The sequence below is a fragment of the Chiloscyllium plagiosum genome, chromosome 23 (genome assembly GCF_004010195.1).
Source record: "Chiloscyllium plagiosum isolate BGI_BamShark_2017 chromosome 23, ASM401019v2, whole genome shotgun sequence".
NCBI lineage: Eukaryota > Metazoa > Chordata > Chondrichthyes > Orectolobiformes > Hemiscylliidae > Chiloscyllium > Chiloscyllium plagiosum.
In genome coordinates this window covers 3,228,696-3,248,134 of record NC_057732.1, presented here as the reverse complement: position 1 = coordinate 3,248,134, position 19,439 = coordinate 3,228,696, and the positions used below count along the sequence as shown (strand labels likewise).

General features: G+C 44.7%; 1 protein-coding gene across 1 annotated transcript in view; it reads right to left on the bottom strand.

Moving 5' to 3' along the window:
* LOC122561441 overlaps positions 1–19,439 on the bottom strand; it is a 133,298-nt gene that overhangs the window by 36,651 nt on the left and 77,208 nt on the right. The window contains exons 13-14 of the mRNA XM_043713183.1: positions 10,123–10,215; positions 4,215–4,521 (exon numbers count right to left, since the gene is read on the bottom strand). Coding sequence (XP_043569118.1) covers positions 4,215–4,521; positions 10,123–10,215 — 400 coding nt within the window. The remainder of the gene's footprint in view (positions 1–4,214; positions 4,522–10,122; positions 10,216–19,439) is intronic.

The following is a 19,439-nucleotide window of genomic DNA, read 5'->3' as shown; positions in this document are numbered from 1 at the left end:
GGGGAGTCGATGCGCAGGAGGGGAAGGGAAGTGCTGGGAGGCAGGTTGGGAGATAGGGAGTGAGGAGATGGGGTGTGAGGGGGAGGGAAGGGGGTCAGGAACGGCTGTGAGTGGGTGATGGAGGACAGAAGACATGAGGGACAAGGTCTGTATCGTTTGGCCAAGGTGAGGGTGAATATGGAGCTGGCAAATAACTCAAGTCCGCTGGTCATGCTGTCAATGGTGACCGACTCAACACTGACATTTTCTACAAACCCACCGACTCCCACCGCTACCTGGATTACACCTCCTCCCACCCTGCCTCCTGTAAAAATGCTATCCCTTCTTCTCAGTTCCTCTGCCTCCACTGTATCTGCTCCCAGGAGGACCAGATGGCCTCCTTCTTTAAAGACCACAATTTCCCCTGCCACGTCGTTGATGATGCCCTCCAGCTCATCTCATCCACTTCCCGCACCTCTGCTCTTGAACCCCACCCCTCCAACTGCAAGAAGGACAGAACCCTCCTGGTCCTCACCTTCCACCCCACCAACCTCCGTATACATTGTATCATCCTCCACCATTTCCGTCACCTACAAACGGACCCCACCACCTTAGATATACTTCCCTCCCCACCTCATCCACTTTCCGCAAAGATAGTTCCCTCTGCGACTACCTCATCAGGTCCACACCCCCCTGCAAACCACCCTCCCCTCCCAGCACCTTTCCTTGCCACCGCAGGAATTGCCCACAACTGTCCCCTCACCTCCATCCAAGGCCCCAAAGGAGCCTTCCACATTCATCAAAGTTTCACCTGCACTTACTGTATCTGTTGCTCCCGATGAGCTCTCCTCTACATTGGGGAGACTGGACGCTTTCTCGCAGAGTGTTTCAGGGAACATCTCCGGGACACCCGCACCAACCAACCCTACTGCCCCGTGGCCGAACACTTTAACTCCCTTCCCACTCTGCCGAGGACATGCAGGTCCTGGGCTTCCGCCATCACCACTCCTTTACCACCTGACACCTGGAGGAAGAACACCTCATCTTCTGCCTTGAGACTCTCCAACCCATGGCATCACCAGTTTCCTCATTTCCCTTTTCCCCACCTTATCCCTGTTCCAACCTTCCAGCTCAGCACTGCCCTCATGACCTGTCCTACCTGTCCATCTTCCTTCCCACCTATCCACTCCACCCTCCCCTCTGACCTATCACCTTCACTCCTACCTCCATCTACCTACTGCACTCTCAGCTACCTTCTCCCCAGCCCCACCTCCTCCCATTTATCTCTCCATCCCCAAGGCTCCCAGCCTCATTCCTGATGAAGGGCTTTTGACCGAAACGTTAATTTTTCTGCTCCTCAGATGCTGCCTGACCTGCTCTGCTTTTCCAGCACCACACTCTTTCGACTCTAATCTCCAGCATCTGCAGTCCTCACTTTCGCCTAGTTAGTTTATTGGATCAGGTCATCCCTGAGCCCCATCTCTGGAGGAGGAATATATCTTCTGGGGAGGGGTGTGTAGGGGTGGTGGGAGTGGTATTTGTAAGACTTCCAAACTACAAATGGCAGGGAACCAATTCACCATCTATGAAACTGGAGGGAAGCCTATTGGTGGGGTCTGACTGCACTGTCCCTCTCAAATATCCCTAGATGTCATTAGTAATTACAAATTTATCAGTTTCTGTCTTGAACTTACTCAATGACTGAACCTTCACAATCTATGGGTTCCAAAGGACAAACCCCTCTGAGGGAAAGAATTCCTCCACATTTCAGTCTTAAACACACCTCTCCACCATCCCCCCCCCCCCCCCCCCCCACCACCATCCTGAGACTGTGTGCTGTATTTCCAGACACCCACCCTAGGGGGAGGTGTGGGAAAGACTCCTTCCTGTAGCTCTCTATTGAGAATCCTATATGTTTCAATGAGATCATTTCTCATTTTAAACTTTAGAGAATACCGACCCGTGATGTTGGAGCCGGTTACTGCGTAACCAGGGAAACCGGAGCTCAGGCCTGGCCAGTTTTCATTTATAACCATTTCACACAAACACAGAGCTGCTTCCGGCAGGAGTACGGTATGCAGTGTCAGCAGACTCAAGATGGGAGTGGTCAGTCTTTGAGAGAAAGTGAGGGCTGCAGATGCTGGAGATCAGAGCTGAAAATGTGTTGCTGGAAAAGCACAGCAAGTCAGGCAGCATCCAAGGAACAGGAGAATCGACGTTTCAGGCATAAGCCCTTCCTGAAGAAGGGCTTATGCCCGAAACGTCGATTCTCCTGTTCCTTGGATGCTGCCTGACCTGCTGCGCTTTTCCAGCAACACATTTTCAGCTGTGATCAGTCTTTGACTGACTAAAATGATGGGGATTGGGCTGAAAGAAGATGGGATTCCGGTGAAGGGAGAATGAAGACAGCAGCCCCTCCCAGAATGAGTCTTTCATCCCTAAACCCCTTTCTCCAAGCCTTCCCTGTCCCCATTCCAATTTCCTCCACCCACCTCATAGCTCCTTTATTCCCCCTCCTCTCCTCTTCCCATCGTCCCTCCTACTTGCCCACCGCTCCCCTACTCCCTTTCCATCCCTCATCTCCTTCCACTGACCCTCACCTGCCTTTCTCCTAAACCATCTCACTGTACCTTCCCTCACCTCCCTCCCTGCCCTAACTTCTGACCCCTCTTCTCGCTGACATTTAGCCCTTCCCTTAACCATTCTGTCTGAAAACTTACATGTAAATAATTATAGGACCAAGTCACAGGATTTGAACTGCATTGTGTTACAGACAGGAGCTCCTGAAATGATTAACCTATAAGACCAAAAAACTATAAGACATAGCAGAAATTAGGCCATTCGGCCCATTGAGCCTGCTCTGCCATTCAATCATGGCTGATAGGTTTTTCAACCCCATTTTCCCACTTTCTCCCCACAACCCCCTTGGCAACTAAGATCTTGTCTATCTCTGTTTTAACTAACTCAATGATCTGGCAGTTTTTCCAAAGAGAAACCTAGACTAGGATTCCCAAAGTCCTTTGCACTTCAGATTTCTGAATTTTCTCCCCATTTAAAAAATAGTCCATGCCTCTATTTTTCCCACCAAAGTGTGTGACCTCATACTTTCCCACATTGTATTTCATCTGCCAATTCTTTGCCCATTCTCCTAACCTGTTTAAAAAATCTTTCTGCAGCCTCCCTGTCCCTCCACCTATCTTTGTATCATCTGCAAACTTAGCCAGAATGCTCAGTTTGTGAAAGGAGGAATTGTAGGAAAAGTCTAATGCAATAGGGGCTTTGAAGTGGCCTGTCCCACTCCCGTAATGATACACAACTTTCTCCTGCACATCAAGCTCATAAACATGTATTCTCAGTCTAACAATGTCCCGACACCATGACTGGTGATGGAAACTCCTTTATAGCTCGGTGTGCAGTGTTAGAAGCTCCTGGGTCATGTAGCTTACCTGGAGGCCCAGGCAAAGATCAGTCTCCACCTGCTGAGCATGGCAGGCAGAGAGGGCACCTATCAAACACTGGTGGGGTCCTTCTGACTGTGTGGGCTCACATCATTGGGACCTTACTCGATCACGAGTTGGTGGCCTACACAGTTTGAAGCTGAGAGATTCTGACCAGGATGACCCAGGAAGGGAATGGTGGTGCAGGGGCAATGATTGCTTTCACCTCTTTGACCATCGGAAGCCAATGTAAAAGCCTAGATTCCAGGAGGATTGCAAGACCATCCAGTGCTGCTGTGATATCAGCCCTGAATACCTCCTTCACAGTCAGAGAACTCTCAGAAAGGTGGCACCTTTAAGCTTGGCCAATGAGCCAGGGATGTTGCCCCTGGGTAAATAATGCCATCACTGGTGCAGGGGCTGTACACAGTTAGCCTCTTGCAGCCAAATTGGTCGCACATAACTACAACATGAAGTCAAATCTACAAAATAGGGGAATGAATAGGCTATTCAGTCCTCGACTCTGCTTCGCCATTGGGAATAGGAGTTGGGAGGTCATGTTGCGGCTGTACAGGACATTGGTTAGGCCCCTTTTGGAATATTGCGGCTGGTACTGTCAGCAACGGGGATTAGAAAGGGTGGACTAAACCACCCTCGGGGTGTGGGGGTGGCAGAGGACTGTGCCATTATCCAGGGTGGGAGGGAGTTACAGTAGAACTGTACCTTTACCCAGGACAGGGGTTGGCAGGGGACTGTACCATTACCGAGTTAGGGAGGGGGTTGCGGTATGGACTGTACCTCCACACAGGGCTGGTTTCGGTTTCGGTTGTTTTCCTCATACAAATACTGGATCATTTTCTCGTAGGGCGCGGGCTTGAGGTGATGTAATGCGACAACGCAGACAATGACGAGCTGCTCATTCGCTGCTGTAGATCTCTTGATGAATGTGTCAAACTCCAGATCAGTGATGTCGGGAACTTTGGTGGTGCTGCAATGACAGTGTTTCTTGCCTGTGCCCAGCATCGCGGCCCGCAATGCAACTGGACACAGACTGGGCGACAGCAGCCACTCCTTATCCTCCTTAGGAACCTTAGGAAAGTGATGCCTAAAGGAAGGGGGTCGTGATCAGAACCACAGTCACTGAGCTCTCTAAGGTATCCACACTATATCAGCACTTACAGACACAGAGACAAACTAAAGACATAATTTTATAACAACATCCACTTTGACATCCTTCCATCTGTATCTATTTGCCCCTTTCATGTGAACCCCCTCCAATTACTTCTACCCTTCATCATCAACTCCACACCATTAGTTTGCCTGCACCTCAGAGAAGCTCCTGTCCTTTAGTGTGAACATAAATTGTGAGGGATTTCAAATTGTTCCATTGCAGCAAGATTTCACAAGGCAGCAGAATGGGCACCAATGCTTAGAACTGTGAGCGTGTGTGGAGAGGAGTCAATGATGCACAGAGCTGTGTTGGGAAGCAGCAATGCATATAGCTGCGCATTGGGGCAATGATTGACAGAACTGTGCCAGGAAGCAGCAATGCATGGAGCTGTGTTAGGAAGCAGAGATGCATGCCGATAGGTCACGAAGCAGCAATGCATGGAGCTGTGTCAGGATGCAGAGCTGCATGCCGATATATCACGAAGCAACAATGCATAGAGCTGTGTCAGGAAGCAGCGATTCATGCTGATATACCACGAAGCAGTAATGCACAGAGCTATGTCAGGATGCAGCGATGCATGCTGATATATCACGAAACAGCAATGCATGGAGCTGTGTCAGGATGCAGCAATGCATGCCGTTATATCATGAAGCAGCAATGCATGGAGCTGTGTTGTGGACTATAATTAATATAGCAATGCCAGAGTACAGAGGTGCAGGAAGCAGTGTCAGGCTGTGATGCATGAAACTGTGTAAAGATGCAGTAATGCATGGAGCCATGTCAGGGGCAGTGCTGCATGGCATTGTCAAAGGAGTGGATGAGTGCACAGCACAGTGTAATTCCGGAGCAATGGTCAGAATTGGAATCAGGATCAGCTTCTGTCCTCATTACTTTCTTGATGAGAGCAACCGCCCTTGGTATCAAGATCTTATTTGACCTGGCATGGCATCAAGGAACCTGAGAAAAACTGGAATCACAGGGAATCAGGGGAAAACTCACTGCTGGTTGAAGTCACACCTGTCACATGGGAAAATGGTTGTAGCTTATTGGAGGTCAGTCACCTCAGCTCCAGGACATCTCTGAAGTTCGTAGGCACAACCAGCTTCAGCTACTTCATCAATGACCTTCCCTCTACCATAAGGTCAGGAGTGGGGAAGCTTTGCAGATGATTGAACAATGTTCAGCACCACTCATGACTCCTCAGATACTGAAGAAGCCCATGTTCAAATGCAACAATATCCAGGCTGAAGCTGACAAGTGGCAGGTAATATTTGTGCCACACAAATGCTAGGCATGACCATCTCTAAAAAGAGACCATCTAACCACCGCCCATGATATTCAGTAGTGTTACCATCACTGAATCCCAACTATCAACATTCGGTGGGTTACCATTGACCAGAAACTCAACTGGACTTGCCACATAAACACAATGGCAGGCCCGAGGCAAGGTTTACTGCAGTGAGTAACTCATTTCCTGACTCCCCAAAGCCTGTCCACCATCTACAAGGCACAAGTCAGGGATGTGATGGAATAATCCTGACTTGTATGCCTGACTTGCATGGATAACACTGAAGAAGCTTGATACCATCCAGGACAAACCAGCCCACTTGATCACATCAACAAGCATCTGCGCACTCCACCACCAACACTCAGTAGCAGCATGTGTATTATCCACAAGATGCACTGCAAAGATTCACCAAAAGTCCTTAGACAGCATCTTCCAAACCCACGGCCACTACCATCTAGAAGGACAAGGGCAGCAGATTTAACATGATATAACACGATAGCTATGATCCTGTGCAATGCCGCATTAAAAGAAAATCGCATAATAGCAGAAAGTATATCAATCCACAAGCACTCATTGGAATATTGCAAAGGTTGTGGTTTGTGATGAGAACGATTGTATACAAGAACAGGAATGTAATGCTACTACATGAGGCATTGATTCGGCCACAGTGCAGTTCTAGTGACTGCATTACAAGAGGATACAATTGCTACAGAGGAGATTTACCAGAACATGACCAGGGCTTGAAAATTGCAGCCAAAAATAATCTTGCATAGGCTGGGGTTATTTTCCTTAAAAAGGAGGAGGCTGAGGTGTGTTTTAAACAAGGTGTACAAAACACCGAGGGGCTTGGATGGATTGGACAGGGAAGAGCTGTTTCACAGTGTAGAGAAGTCAATGATTGGGGGGGCCACAGATTTAAGGTGATTGGCAGAAGGAAAGGTGTTTTCACCTAGAGGATGGTGAGTGTCTGGAACTGACTGCCCCTTTGGAGGATGGGGTACAAAATCTTAACAAGAGCCTGTCCCTAAAGGACTGGAACCTGCAAGGTCACAGACCAGGGGTTGGAAAGTGCGCTTAGAATGGGTGGCTATATTATTCGGCCAAAGTAGACATAGTGGACTGAATGATCTCTATCTATGAGGTAAATATTCTAAGGTCAATGGATCCCAAGGGATGTTCAATAAAGTCTACATTCCACATCTCATGAATAAAGTTAAAATTTTGAAAGTGCAAAGGATAGACCAAGAACGGGACACTGACAAACGTTTTACATCCCTGACATCCAGCAAGGCGCAAGAGCTGAACCTGCCTTGATATTTAGGACTCACTGTCTTCCAGAGTCATAAAGTCATAGAGTCCTATAGCATGGGGACAGGCCCTTCAGCTCAAACTGGTCCATAGTGACTGAAATGTCCATCCACGCTAACCCCATTGCCCTGCACTTGGCCCATATCCTTCTAAAACCTTCCCTTTCCATGTATTTATCCAAATGCCTTTTAAATGTTGTTAATGTACCCGCCTCAACCACATCTGCTGATGGCACATTCCATATGTGTTCCACCCTCTGTGTAAAAACATTGCCCTTCAGGTTCCCTCTTAATCTTTCCATCTAACCTTAAGCTATGCCCTCCAGTCCTCGATGGGAAGAAGACTGAATGTGTTAACCCTATCCATGCTTCTCACAATCTTATATGCTTCTATAAGATCTCCCCTCTGTCTCCTAAGTTCTAAAGAAAAAAGTCCTAACTTATCTCTCTCTCTACAATTCAGACCCTTGAGTTCTGCCAGCATCCTTGTAAATTTCTTCTGCACTCTTTCCAGTTTAATAACATCCTTCCTAGAACAAGGTGACCAAAACTGAACACAATACCCCAAGTGCGGCCTCACCAATATCCTGAACAACTGCAACACAACTTCCCAACTTCTATACTCCATGCCCTGACTGACGAAGGGTAGTTTGTCAAAAGCCTTCTTCACTGCCCTGTCTAACTAACTGTGACTCCACTTTCATAAAACCGTGCACCTGAACTCCAAGGTCGCTCTGTTGCACTACACTCCTTAAGGCCCTACCATTCACCATGAAACTCCTACCTCAATTTGATTTTCCAAAATGTAAGAGCTCACACTTATCTATATTAAACTCCATTTGCCATTTCTCGACCCACTTCCCCAGCTGATCAAGGTCCTCCAGCAATTTCTGATAACCGTCTTCACTGTCCACAATGCCGCCTATTTTAGTGTCATCTGCAAACTTACTAATCGTGCCTTGTACATTGTCATCCAAATCATTGATCTAGATAATAAATATCAATGGGCCCAGCACCAACCCCTGAGGTATACCACTAGTCACAGGCCTCCAGTCCAACAAGCATCCTTCCACTATTACACTCTGTTTCCTACCATCAAGCCAATTGTGTATCCAATTGCCCCTGGATTCTATGCGATCTAACCTTCCTGTCCTCATCAACTTCATCAACTGCCACTTCATCAAAGAATTCTAACAAATTTGTAAGGCATGATCTCCCACTCACATAGCCACGCTGACTGCTCCTAATCAAACCCTGTCTTTCTAAATGCATGTATATCTTATCCCTCGGAATCTTCTCAAGTTACTTTCCTACCACCAGCTGTTACACTTACTGGTTTATAGTTCCCAGGTTTTTGTTTGCAGCCCTTCTTGAATAAGGGCTCAACATTCACTACCCTCCAGTCTTCTGGACCTCAACCGTGGTTAATGATGATGCAAAATATCAGCCAGGGAGACCAATGAATGTCTTGGAACAGGCCCTTCAGCAGAAGGTGGTGATGGTGTGGCATTGCACCAAGCTGGGGAGCTTGAGCACTTGAGTGGAACCACAGAATTACACAATGTTATGGTGCAGAAGGAGGCCATTTGGCCCATTGTGTCTGTGCTGGCTCTCTGAGTATTTTGACTCAACGCCAACTTCCTGTCTTGTCTCTATAAACCTGACTGTTGATTATTTAAATAGAAACATCAGATACCCTTTTGAATGCCATGATTATCCCTGTCTCCAGCATTCTTCCAGGCAGGAAAGGGTGTCTTTATCAGAAAGAGGCCTCATAGAGAGAAAGGATTTCCTTAGTCAGATGTGAACTACAGGCCTACTTTGATGTAAACACTTTGTTTTCCGAGGTTAACATTAATTTCCTGTCATGATTGTAAAGATCTGGTACCGAGGAATTAAGAAGCTCTGCTTCATAATTGTCAGATTAACTGTGGTTTGAATCCTCTCTAGAGAAAGGATTATGACTCCCAGCATCACATGCAAATCAATGATGAGGAATTCTTAGAGTTTTATTTGCGACAAGTTGTAGAAGGAGCATTATTACCAGAAATATTTTATTTTCCTGCTGCATTAGAGACTGTGTATTATTATTTTCAAGAATAATACACAGCACTGTGCTGCTGAGAATTCAAACAATTGACTGGCACATTCCAGAAAGTGTGGTGTTCTTTCTCAGAATCCAAGCTTGCATTCTTCAAAGAACCTCCTCCTACCTCACACTGTCCTTTCCGACATTTCCTACACAGTTACTTTCTCCCAGTGAGCTGGCGTTGTATTGCAGTGAATGGTCAGGACCAAGAGACCACACGCAGCCTGTTTGTCGCTCCTTTGCAAGTCGGTCACAAGAAAGTGAGTATGAGCATCAGTGGACGGCTGACCCCCTCCAAATTGTAGGGGAAAGCCCTTCACCTCTGACCTCAAGGTTCTGACCAAAGGGGTAAACCCCTGTACTTCCATTCAGTAGCACAGCCCTATGGTCCACAGAGAAACTGCAGAACTTCCTCAAATCCCAGCAGTGGCTTTTTATGTACAGTCAGTTGTTCTATAACGCGATTGTTGCATTCTTGAGCAACCCTGCATTATAGAAAAATCATATTTTAGAAACAGTGCTTAAGGTGTGGGTGCAGTAATTGTGTTACAGCCAAAACATGTTTTAAAGTTCAGGCTGTAGAAACAGCATCCCCAATTAATCAATCACGTTACAGTGAATTTGCATTGACAAAATACGTGTTATAACAGAATGACTTGTATATATACAGTCCTTAAGAAACCTGATCTATGGATATGTTGGATCCCAGTGCTTTTGTTAAGTTGCAATCATGTCATTTATAGTTCAAGCAATTTCTCTGCACTGATGCTTAAAAGTTTACAGCATCAAATAATATACCTCCAGATTGCACAAATCTCTCAAGGTTGGGTGTGTGTTTAGTTCTCACTTACCCCTGTTTGATATCAGCACGTGTTGAAGACCCATGTCTGTTAGACATCAATAAGCCGATATTACCTTCTCTGGAGATCATTGCAGCCAAACCCCTGGTCAAATGAGAAGTTGTATTATTAATCATCACAAAAAGCAAAGTGTAAGGGATCTGCTTTGTTACAACACTTCCCATTGGCTGTCCCTTTGGAAAATTATTAACTATTTAGTTCCCTTAATCAAAGGCATTTCAAAATTGAATTACGTATAATTGCTCTTTCTTAAAAAAAAACAATGATTTTACACAGGTCTCAAATTGCAAAAGCTTCAGACATCAAAGATGAGTCTGTCAGGCAGACAATCTTACAAATTAGATCAAAACTCTTTTCTCAAATTGATGCTATTGGGGTCTATTTCTTATTATTTCTCAAAGTGTGGGCATCACTGGTTAGGCTGGCATTTATTACCTATCATAATTGTCCTTGAGAAGGCAGTGGTGAGCTTCCTTCTAGAACCACAGCAATCTGTAGTGTTAGAGGGACCTAAGGGTTCAGGTACATAATTCTTGGAAGTTTGTGTTGCATACAGACAGGGTGGTTAAAAGGGAGTTCAGCACACTTGCCTTCATTGCTCAGTCGTTTGAGTAAATGAGTTGGGAAGACATGTTGAGGTTGTACAGGACATTGGTGAGGCCTCATCTGGAAAACGGTGTCCAGTTCTCGCCCAGTTATAGGAAGGATATTATTAAGTTAGAGAGGGTTCAGAAGAGATTTACCTGGATGTTGGCAGGTATGGATGGTTTGAGTGATAAAGAAAGGCTGGATAGGCTGGGAGTGTTTTCCACTGAAGCAGAGGAGGTTGACAGGTGACCTTTTGGAGCTTGTAAAATCATGACGGGTATAGATAGGGTTAATGGTAGATGTCTTCCCCTAGGATGGGGGATTTCAAGACTAGGGGCATATTTTTAAGGTGAAAGGAGAGAGATTTTAAAAATATATGAGGGGCAATTTTTTTCACACAGAATATAGTTTGTGTGTGGAATGAATTCCTGAGGAAGTGGTGGATGTGGGCACAGTTACAACATTTAAAAAGGTCAATGTAAATAAATATAGGAATAGGAAAGGTTTGGAGGGATATGGGCCAGGAGCAGGCAGGTTAGACTAGTTTAGTTTGGAATTATGTTCAGCGTGGACTTGTTAGACTGGAGGGTCTGTTTCCATGCTGTATGACTCTATAATCCTATCTGGTAATATATCAATCAGATAGAGTCTACATCGTTGCAGAAAGCAATGCAGACTCACTTGATCCCGATTCTCTCGTCTGCAACTTTGTTCTAGGTGCAGCCTCGGTAAGACGTGTGCAATAGAATGAGTGTTTCACCCTACTCAACATCCTCTGTAAATATTATTCAAACATTATCAAGGCACGAATCACCTGAGAACCAATCAGTTATTGCTCCTCTCCTAGATTTTTCTGCATTTCTGACCAGGACTTCTGTACACTGCCTCTTCAGAAGATCAGTGTGTTGGGGAAGATAAGCCCCTCCTTCTTTTTACAGCACTGAATGCTGTATTCTGATTCAATTCCTTCATTAACATATACTGCAAAACCTTGGAACGCCTTGTCCAGTGTCTGAATGAATGGGTGTGAGTGAGGTATGAGACCAAGAGTGGCAGTAGATCAGAATGAGTGACAAGGTGGTGAATGGATAGGTCTCTCCTAACAGCACTACAGGGACTGCAAAGTTCAAGAAGGCAGATCACCACCACCTTCTCAAGGACAATTGAAAAAGGATAATCAGCAATGCCAACTTCCCATGAATAAATGGTGGGTGAGAGGTTGGGTAGATTGGCACAACAAGCTGTCAGGGGCTCGGAGAATAGTTGTGTGGTCAAGGTGCTATTGGCAGGAGAGGTGTCAGAAGACATGGGGTGGTGCGGTCGGTCAGATTGAGGGCTGATGTCAGTCATATAAACACTGGAATTAGACATGGTTTTAATCTATTTAACATTTTGTAGATAACTATTAGAATCCCTATGGTGTGGAAAGAGGCTTTTCAGCACTTTGAGTCTGCACTGACCCTCCAAAGAGCAACTCACTCAGAGCCCCCTCACTTCACCCCCATAATCCTGCATTTCCTATGGCTAATCCACCTAGACGGCACAACCCTGAACACTACGGGCAATTTAGCATGGCCAATCCACCTTAGCTGCACATCTTTGGACTGTCAGAGGAAACTGGAGCACCCGGAGGAAACCCACACAGACATGTGGGGAACAGGCAAATGCCACACAGATAGCCACCCGAGGCTGGAATCGAACCCAGGTCCCCAGTACTGTGAGGCAGCAGTGCTAACCACTGAGCCACCGTGCCAAGTAAGACCAAGCTGTCTGAAGTCTAACCCAGAGTCCAAGATGTTTTTGGAGGGTCTGGGATACAGAACGTTGACCCACAGACACTGAAGGAACAGCAATATATTTCCAAGTCAGGATGGTGCTTGGAATTTGCATCTTGGAGATGGTGCAAACTGCAATCAAGTGGCTGCTTTATCCTGGATAATGTCAAGCTTCTTGAATGCTGTGGGGGCTGCAACCGTCCAAGTGGGGGGTATTTCATCACACTCCTGACTTATGCTTTGTAGATGGTGGACAAGCTTTGGGGAGTCAGTAGGTAAGTTGATTCCTAGCCTCTGACCTACAGTCATAGCCATTGTATTACAATGGCTTGTCCAGTTATTTTGTGGTCAATGATAACTCCCAGGATGCTGATAGTGGGGGATTCAGTGATGGTGACACTATTGGATGTTAAGGGGTGATGATTAGATTCTGTCTTGTTGGAGATGGTCATTTTTGTGGCTTGAATGTTTTTCTTTAAATGTTTTATTCTAAACCCATTAGCTAGGATGAGCTTTAGTAATTCATTATCCAGTTTTTAATTCTTAAGGAGCCTTTGATTTCTCTCATATTCTGAAGTTAATCCTACACTCAGGGCTAAGTTAGTCTTTGTGCTTATATCAAGGATCAAATACTATTCAGTGTAACAAAAGTGCCCTCGTTTCTGGCTTCTTGCCCTTACTGGAGGTGAACAATATCTGCTTTAAAGGGCTACATTCGCACATTACCTGGCAAAGTCAACACAAACTTCCCTATCCACTATCCCACATTTAAAACATTTACCTGAACCACCTGTGTCAAAGTTCAAATGACAAAATGTTGATGGAAAAATCTATTCCTGGTTGGTTATTGTCTTTTAGACTCATGTATTTTGTGAAATTACTTTCAAATTACAAATTATTCACCACTTTAAATGAGCCTGCTGCTCCCCCGCCCCCTCAAGTGTACCAGACATTACGGTGTCTGGTACCAGGCAGTGGACAGACTGGATAAGGACCAGTTTGACCAGTATAAAACCTGCTCACAGGTTCTCAGTTATGAGAAAATACAAAGACAAGAGGAGACATGAAAAGATGATTCCATGGCTGCTACACAGAATGAGGACGGCTCTGACAGAGGTTCACACATATCCTGAAATAACTTATCCTATTTTAAACTCGGTATACTTTTACGTTTCCAATTGTCTCCCCAATAGTTTTCAGACTAATTACTGGACAACTAGTCTGAGTAAAAAAATCCCCTTCATTCAAATATCTTAAACAGAGATATTCACTTTACATGATTAGAATGTGCAGTGTCATTTATAAACATATCGAAGGGTTTAAAGGACATTAAATTCCATTGATAAATTATGGTTTTAAACAGTTTGATTTTTGCACTGAATTTGTTTTGACCTTTATCAGAGGAATTAGAATTTCAGTTTACTGAGAAAAGCAAGTATTCATCAACTCCATGTGCCACATTGTGAAACCTCGGTGTAAAAGACCCTCATTTTAAAATCTGTGTTGATACATTGGATTTGGGGGGTGGGGGTGCCATTGATGGACAGTGAGTGGAAGGACAAAAGGCAATTGGGTTAGAGCTTTATGGCCACAGAGGCAATGAGTGAGGCATGGACTGAACTGGAGAGTTGGCAGGTAATGTGCAAATCACATGAGATCACATCAGAGAGATGTCTGGAAAAATAACACAGCTTTTTGATGCTCCATTGTTAAAATAGCTTTGAATTGCTCAGTGTAATAGATATATATATATATATATATATATATATAACTTGGAAACAGACCTTTCAATCAAACTTGTCCATGCCAACCAGATATCCGAAACTAATCTAGTCCCATTTGCCAGCATTTGGCCCATATCCCTCTAAACCCTTCCTATTCATAAAACCAATCAGATGCCTTTTAAATGCTGTAATTGTACCAGCCTCCACCACTTCCTCTGGCAGCTCATTCCATACACGTACCACCTTCTGTATGAAAAAGTTGCCCCTTTAGGTCCTTTTTATATCTTTGCCCTCTCACCCTAAACTAGGTTTGGACTCCCCCACCCCAGGGAAAAGACCTTGTCTGTTTACCTTATCCATGCCCCTCATGATTTTATAAAATTCCATAACGTCACCCCTCAACCTCTGACACTCTGGGGAAAATAGTCCCAGTCTATTCAGCCTCTCCCTATAGCTCAAATCCTCCAATCCTGGCAACATCCTTGTAAATCTTTTCTAAACCTTTTCAAGTTTAACAACATCCTTCTTACAAACAGGGTGATCAGAATTGCACAGAGTATTCTAATAGTGGCCTAACTAATGACCTGTACAGCTGCAACTCTCTTCTCAATGCACTGGCCAATAAAGGAAAGCATACCAAACACCTTCCTCACTATCATATCTATCTGTGGCTGCACTTTCAAGGAATTATGAACCTGCATTCCAAGGTCTATTTGTTCAGCAACACTCCCAGGACCTTACAATTAAATGTGTAAGTCCTGCCCTGATTTGCCTTTCCAAAACGTAGCACTTCACATTTATCTAAATTAAACTCTATCTGCCATTCTTCAGCCCATTGGCCAAACTGATCAAGATCCTGTTGTAATCTGAGTTGACCTTCTTCGTTGTCCACTGCACCTCCAACTTTGGTGTCACTTGCAAACGTGCACACCATACCTCCCATGTTCACATCAAATCATTGAAATAAAGGATGAAAAGTAATGGACCCAGCACTGAACGTTGTGACTCCACTGGTCACAGGCTTCCAGTCTGAAAAGCAACCCTCCACAACTGCCCTCTGTCTTCTATCTTCAAGCCAGTTCTGTATCTACATAGCTAGTTCTCCCTCTATTCTGTGTCATCTAACCAAGATGTCATCATTTATTTCCCCATGTTCTATATCTTCCATGTCCTTCCCCACAGTAAACACTGATGCAAAATATTCATTTAGTAATTCCCCCATCTTCTGCGGTTCCACACATAGGTGGTCTTGCTGAACTTTAAGAGGTCCTACTCTCTTCCCTAGTTATCCTTTTGTCCTTAATGTATTTGCAGAATACCTTTGAATTCTCCTTAACCCTATTTGCCAAAGCTATCTCATGTCCCTTTGTTGCCCTCCTAATTTCCTTCTCAAGTATACTTCTACTTTTATACTCTTCTAAAGATTCACTTGATCTCTGCTGTCTGGACCTGATATATGCTTCTTTCTTATTCTTGACCAAAACCTCAATTTCTCGAGTCGTTCAGTATTCCCTACACCTACCAGCCTTGCCTTTCAGCCTAACCAGAACGTACTGTCTCTGGACTCACGTTATCTCGTTTTTGAAGGCTTCCCATTTTCTGGCCATCCCTTTACCTGCGAACATCTGCCCCCAAGTAACTTCTGAAAGTTCTTGCCCATTATCATTAAATTTGGCCTTCCTCCAAATTAGAAGTTTTAACTTTTAGATCCTGCCTATCATTTTCCATCACTATTTTAAAAGTATTGAAGTATGGCCCCAAAGTGCTCCCCCACTGACACCTCAGTCACCTGTCCTGTCTTATTTCCCAAGGGTAGGTCAGGTTTTGTACCTTCTCTAGTGGGTACATCCACATATTGAATCAGAAAATGTTCTTGTACACATTTAACAAATTCCTCTCCATCTAAATCCTTAACACTATCGGGGTCTATATCTGGAAAGCTAAAATCCCATACCATTATCACACTATTATTCTTTCAGATAACTGAGATCTCATTACAAGTTTATTTCTCAATTTTCCACTGATTATTGAGGGGTCTATAGTTCAATCCCAATGAAGTGATCATTCCTTTCTTATTTCTCATTTCCACCCAAATAACTTCCCTGGATGTAGTCCCAGGAACGTCCTCCCTAAATACATATTTGGCGTTATCCCTAATTAAAAATGCCAATCGCCCTCCTTTCTTACCCCCCCCTTTTGATCGTTCCTATAGCATCCATACCCTGGAACATTAAGCTGCCAGTCCAGTCCATCCCTGTGCAACATCTCTGTAATTGCTATTATATCTCAGTCCCATGTTCTTTAACATGCCCTGAGTTCATCTGCCTTATCTGATAGGCATCTGATTGAAATAAATGCAGTTTAATTTATCAGTCCTATCTCATTCTCCACTTTGTTCCTGCCTGCCCAGACTGTTTGGCTCACTCCTTTTTCTACATGTATCAGTTTCAGACTGAATTCTTTCCTAATTATTTCCCAAGGACCCCACAGCCTGGTACTTTACTAGTTTAAGTCCTCCTATGCAGCTCCAGCAAATCTCTCTGCCAGTATATTAGTCCTCTTCCTATTCAGGTGCAATCCGTCCTTCTTATAACAGATCATTTCTATCCTAGAAGACATTCCAATGATCCAAAAATCTGAATCCTTCTCCTCTGCACCAGCTCCTCAGCCCTCACTAGCTCATGGCTCATGGTAGATATTACATCCCTCAAGGATCTACTTTTTTAATTCCTGCCTAACCTCCTACATTCTCCCCTCAGAATCTTGTCCTTTTCTCTGCCTAAGTCATTAGTTCCAACTAGTACAACGATCTCCTGCTGGTCCTGCTCCCCTTTGAGAACATTCCCCATCCTTCCAAGATATCCTTGATCCTGGCTCCAGAGTGGCAACATGCCATCTTGATGTCCCACTGTTGGCAGCAGAATTGTCTGTCTGTGCCTCTAACTAGACAGTCCCCTATCACAATTGATCACTTGAAACCTGGCATTCCCCTTGCTACATTAGAGCCAATCTGAGTACAAGAAACCTAGCTGTCAGTGTGGCTAGACATAGCACTGGGGGCGAATCAGGTCAAAGGTTATGGGAGAAAGCAGGATTAAGCTATTGAGTTGGACGATCAGCCATTATCGTGATGAATGGCAGAGCTGGCTCGAAGGGCTGAATGGCCCTCTGCTGCGCCTATCTTCTGTGTTTCTACATTCCTCTGAGATTCCATTGCCACCCACATTTTCCAAAACAGCATACTTGTTTGAAATGGAGATAGCTACAGGAGACTCCTTCACTATCTGCCTCCCTCTCCTACCTTTCCTGGAGGTCATCCATCTACCTGACTGCATCTGCAGTTTATCTCCCTTCCTGAAACTGCCATCTATCAGACCTCCCAGCTCCTGTAAATTCCCCATTGCCTCTAACTGCTGCTCCAATCGATCCATGTGATCCGATAGGATTGGCAACTAAATATACTTCCTGCAGACATAATCGTCAGTAACATGGAAACTCTCCCGAACCTCCCACACCCAACAGGCAGTGCACATCACTCTACTGAAGGCCATCTTTGCACCTTCACAATCTACAGACCCAGAAAATAATAGTCTTACTCATCTAAAATCGTATCACTTATGTTTTTATATTTTTAAAGTGAGTACACTCCTTACAGTTCTCACTTGCTATCACTTGAACAATCACCATCATTGCATCACCTAAAGGGTGCCTTGTGCAGAGCAGACGGTCGCAATCTGGCCTAGATTTGTCACACCAACCCCAAGCATCCTGTAGAGACTACCTGATAGATATCTTCCCTGGGCCATAGAACCGCTGTGAAGAGTGAACTAAGACCCAGCTTATGTCACAGTATTGTGCACATCACAATACAAAACAATATAATTAATGGCAAATTGTTAATAAAACAGAGGACGGGCTGTCACAATCCCATATGAATCTTCCTGGATATTACTTTGCTTTGCTGAGCGTCACTATTTTCTAACGACTAGTGTGTCTAATAGACAGGGTCTGTTGTAGATGAATTCTGGCACATAGAGAAGATATTTCATTATCATTTCCCACAGTATCCTATATTCCCAGAAGCAAAGACAAACTGAAGGTTTGATTTTATAATTAAGTTGGACTCCTATCTCAATAATGTCAAATGGTTAAAGTGATCTACAGCAGATAAAGGCCCTTTGGCCCATCATATCCACACCGATCAAAAACAAACACCTCACAACTGATCCAATTTCCCAGCACTTGGCCCTTAGCCTTGTGTGCTTTCGGTTTGCAAGTGCACATCCAAGTACTTTTTCAATGTTGTGAGGATTTTTCCCTCGATCACCCTTACAGGCAGTCAGTTCCAGATTCCCACTACCCTCACATCTGCTTGAAACCTCTTGCTCCTTTCCTTAAATTTATGCCCCCCCAGGTCTCTCCATCAATGAGTAACGTTTCTGTCTACTATATCTCTGCCCCATATAATTTTACACATCTCAGTCATGTCCCCTCTCAGTCTCTTATGATCTAAGGAAAACCACCCAGCTCTGCACAATCTATATTCAGAACTGCAATTTTCAATCCAGGACTCTCCTGTAAGTCTGGCCTCTTGTGCATTCTCAAGGATAGTCACTTCACACTTGGTGGCTGTGTCTTCAGTTACATATGCCCCCAGACTCTCACATTCCTTCACTCCATTTATTCTTCTCTCAAACTCACTTTCCTCTTTCAGACACACCTTAAAACCTATCTCTTTCACCTTAAGCCCCTCCTTATGTGTCTTTGTTTTAATGCCACTGTGAAGCACCATGAGACCTTTTAATGTGTTACAGGCACTTCCTAAATTCGGTGCTATATTAAATGAACAAGGGCGCAGATACATGGGAACACCACCACTTGCAGGTTCCCCTCCAAGCCGCTCACCATCCTGACTTGGAAATATACTGCCCTTCCTTCACTGTTGCTGAGTCAAAATCCTTGAATTCCCTCCCTAATGGCATTGTGGGCCAACCCATAGCACATGGACCGCAGCGGTTCAACAAGGCAGCTCACCACCACCTTCTCAAGGGGGAACTAGCGACAGGTAATAAATGCTGGCCAAGCCAGTGAAACCACGATTGAATAAAACAGAAGATGGAAATCCATATGTCCGTGTCATCATTATCCATATGGCCATGTCCTTGTTAGCCCTACTTGGCTGATAACCAAGACAAATCAATGTGTGAGCTCAGCAGGGGTG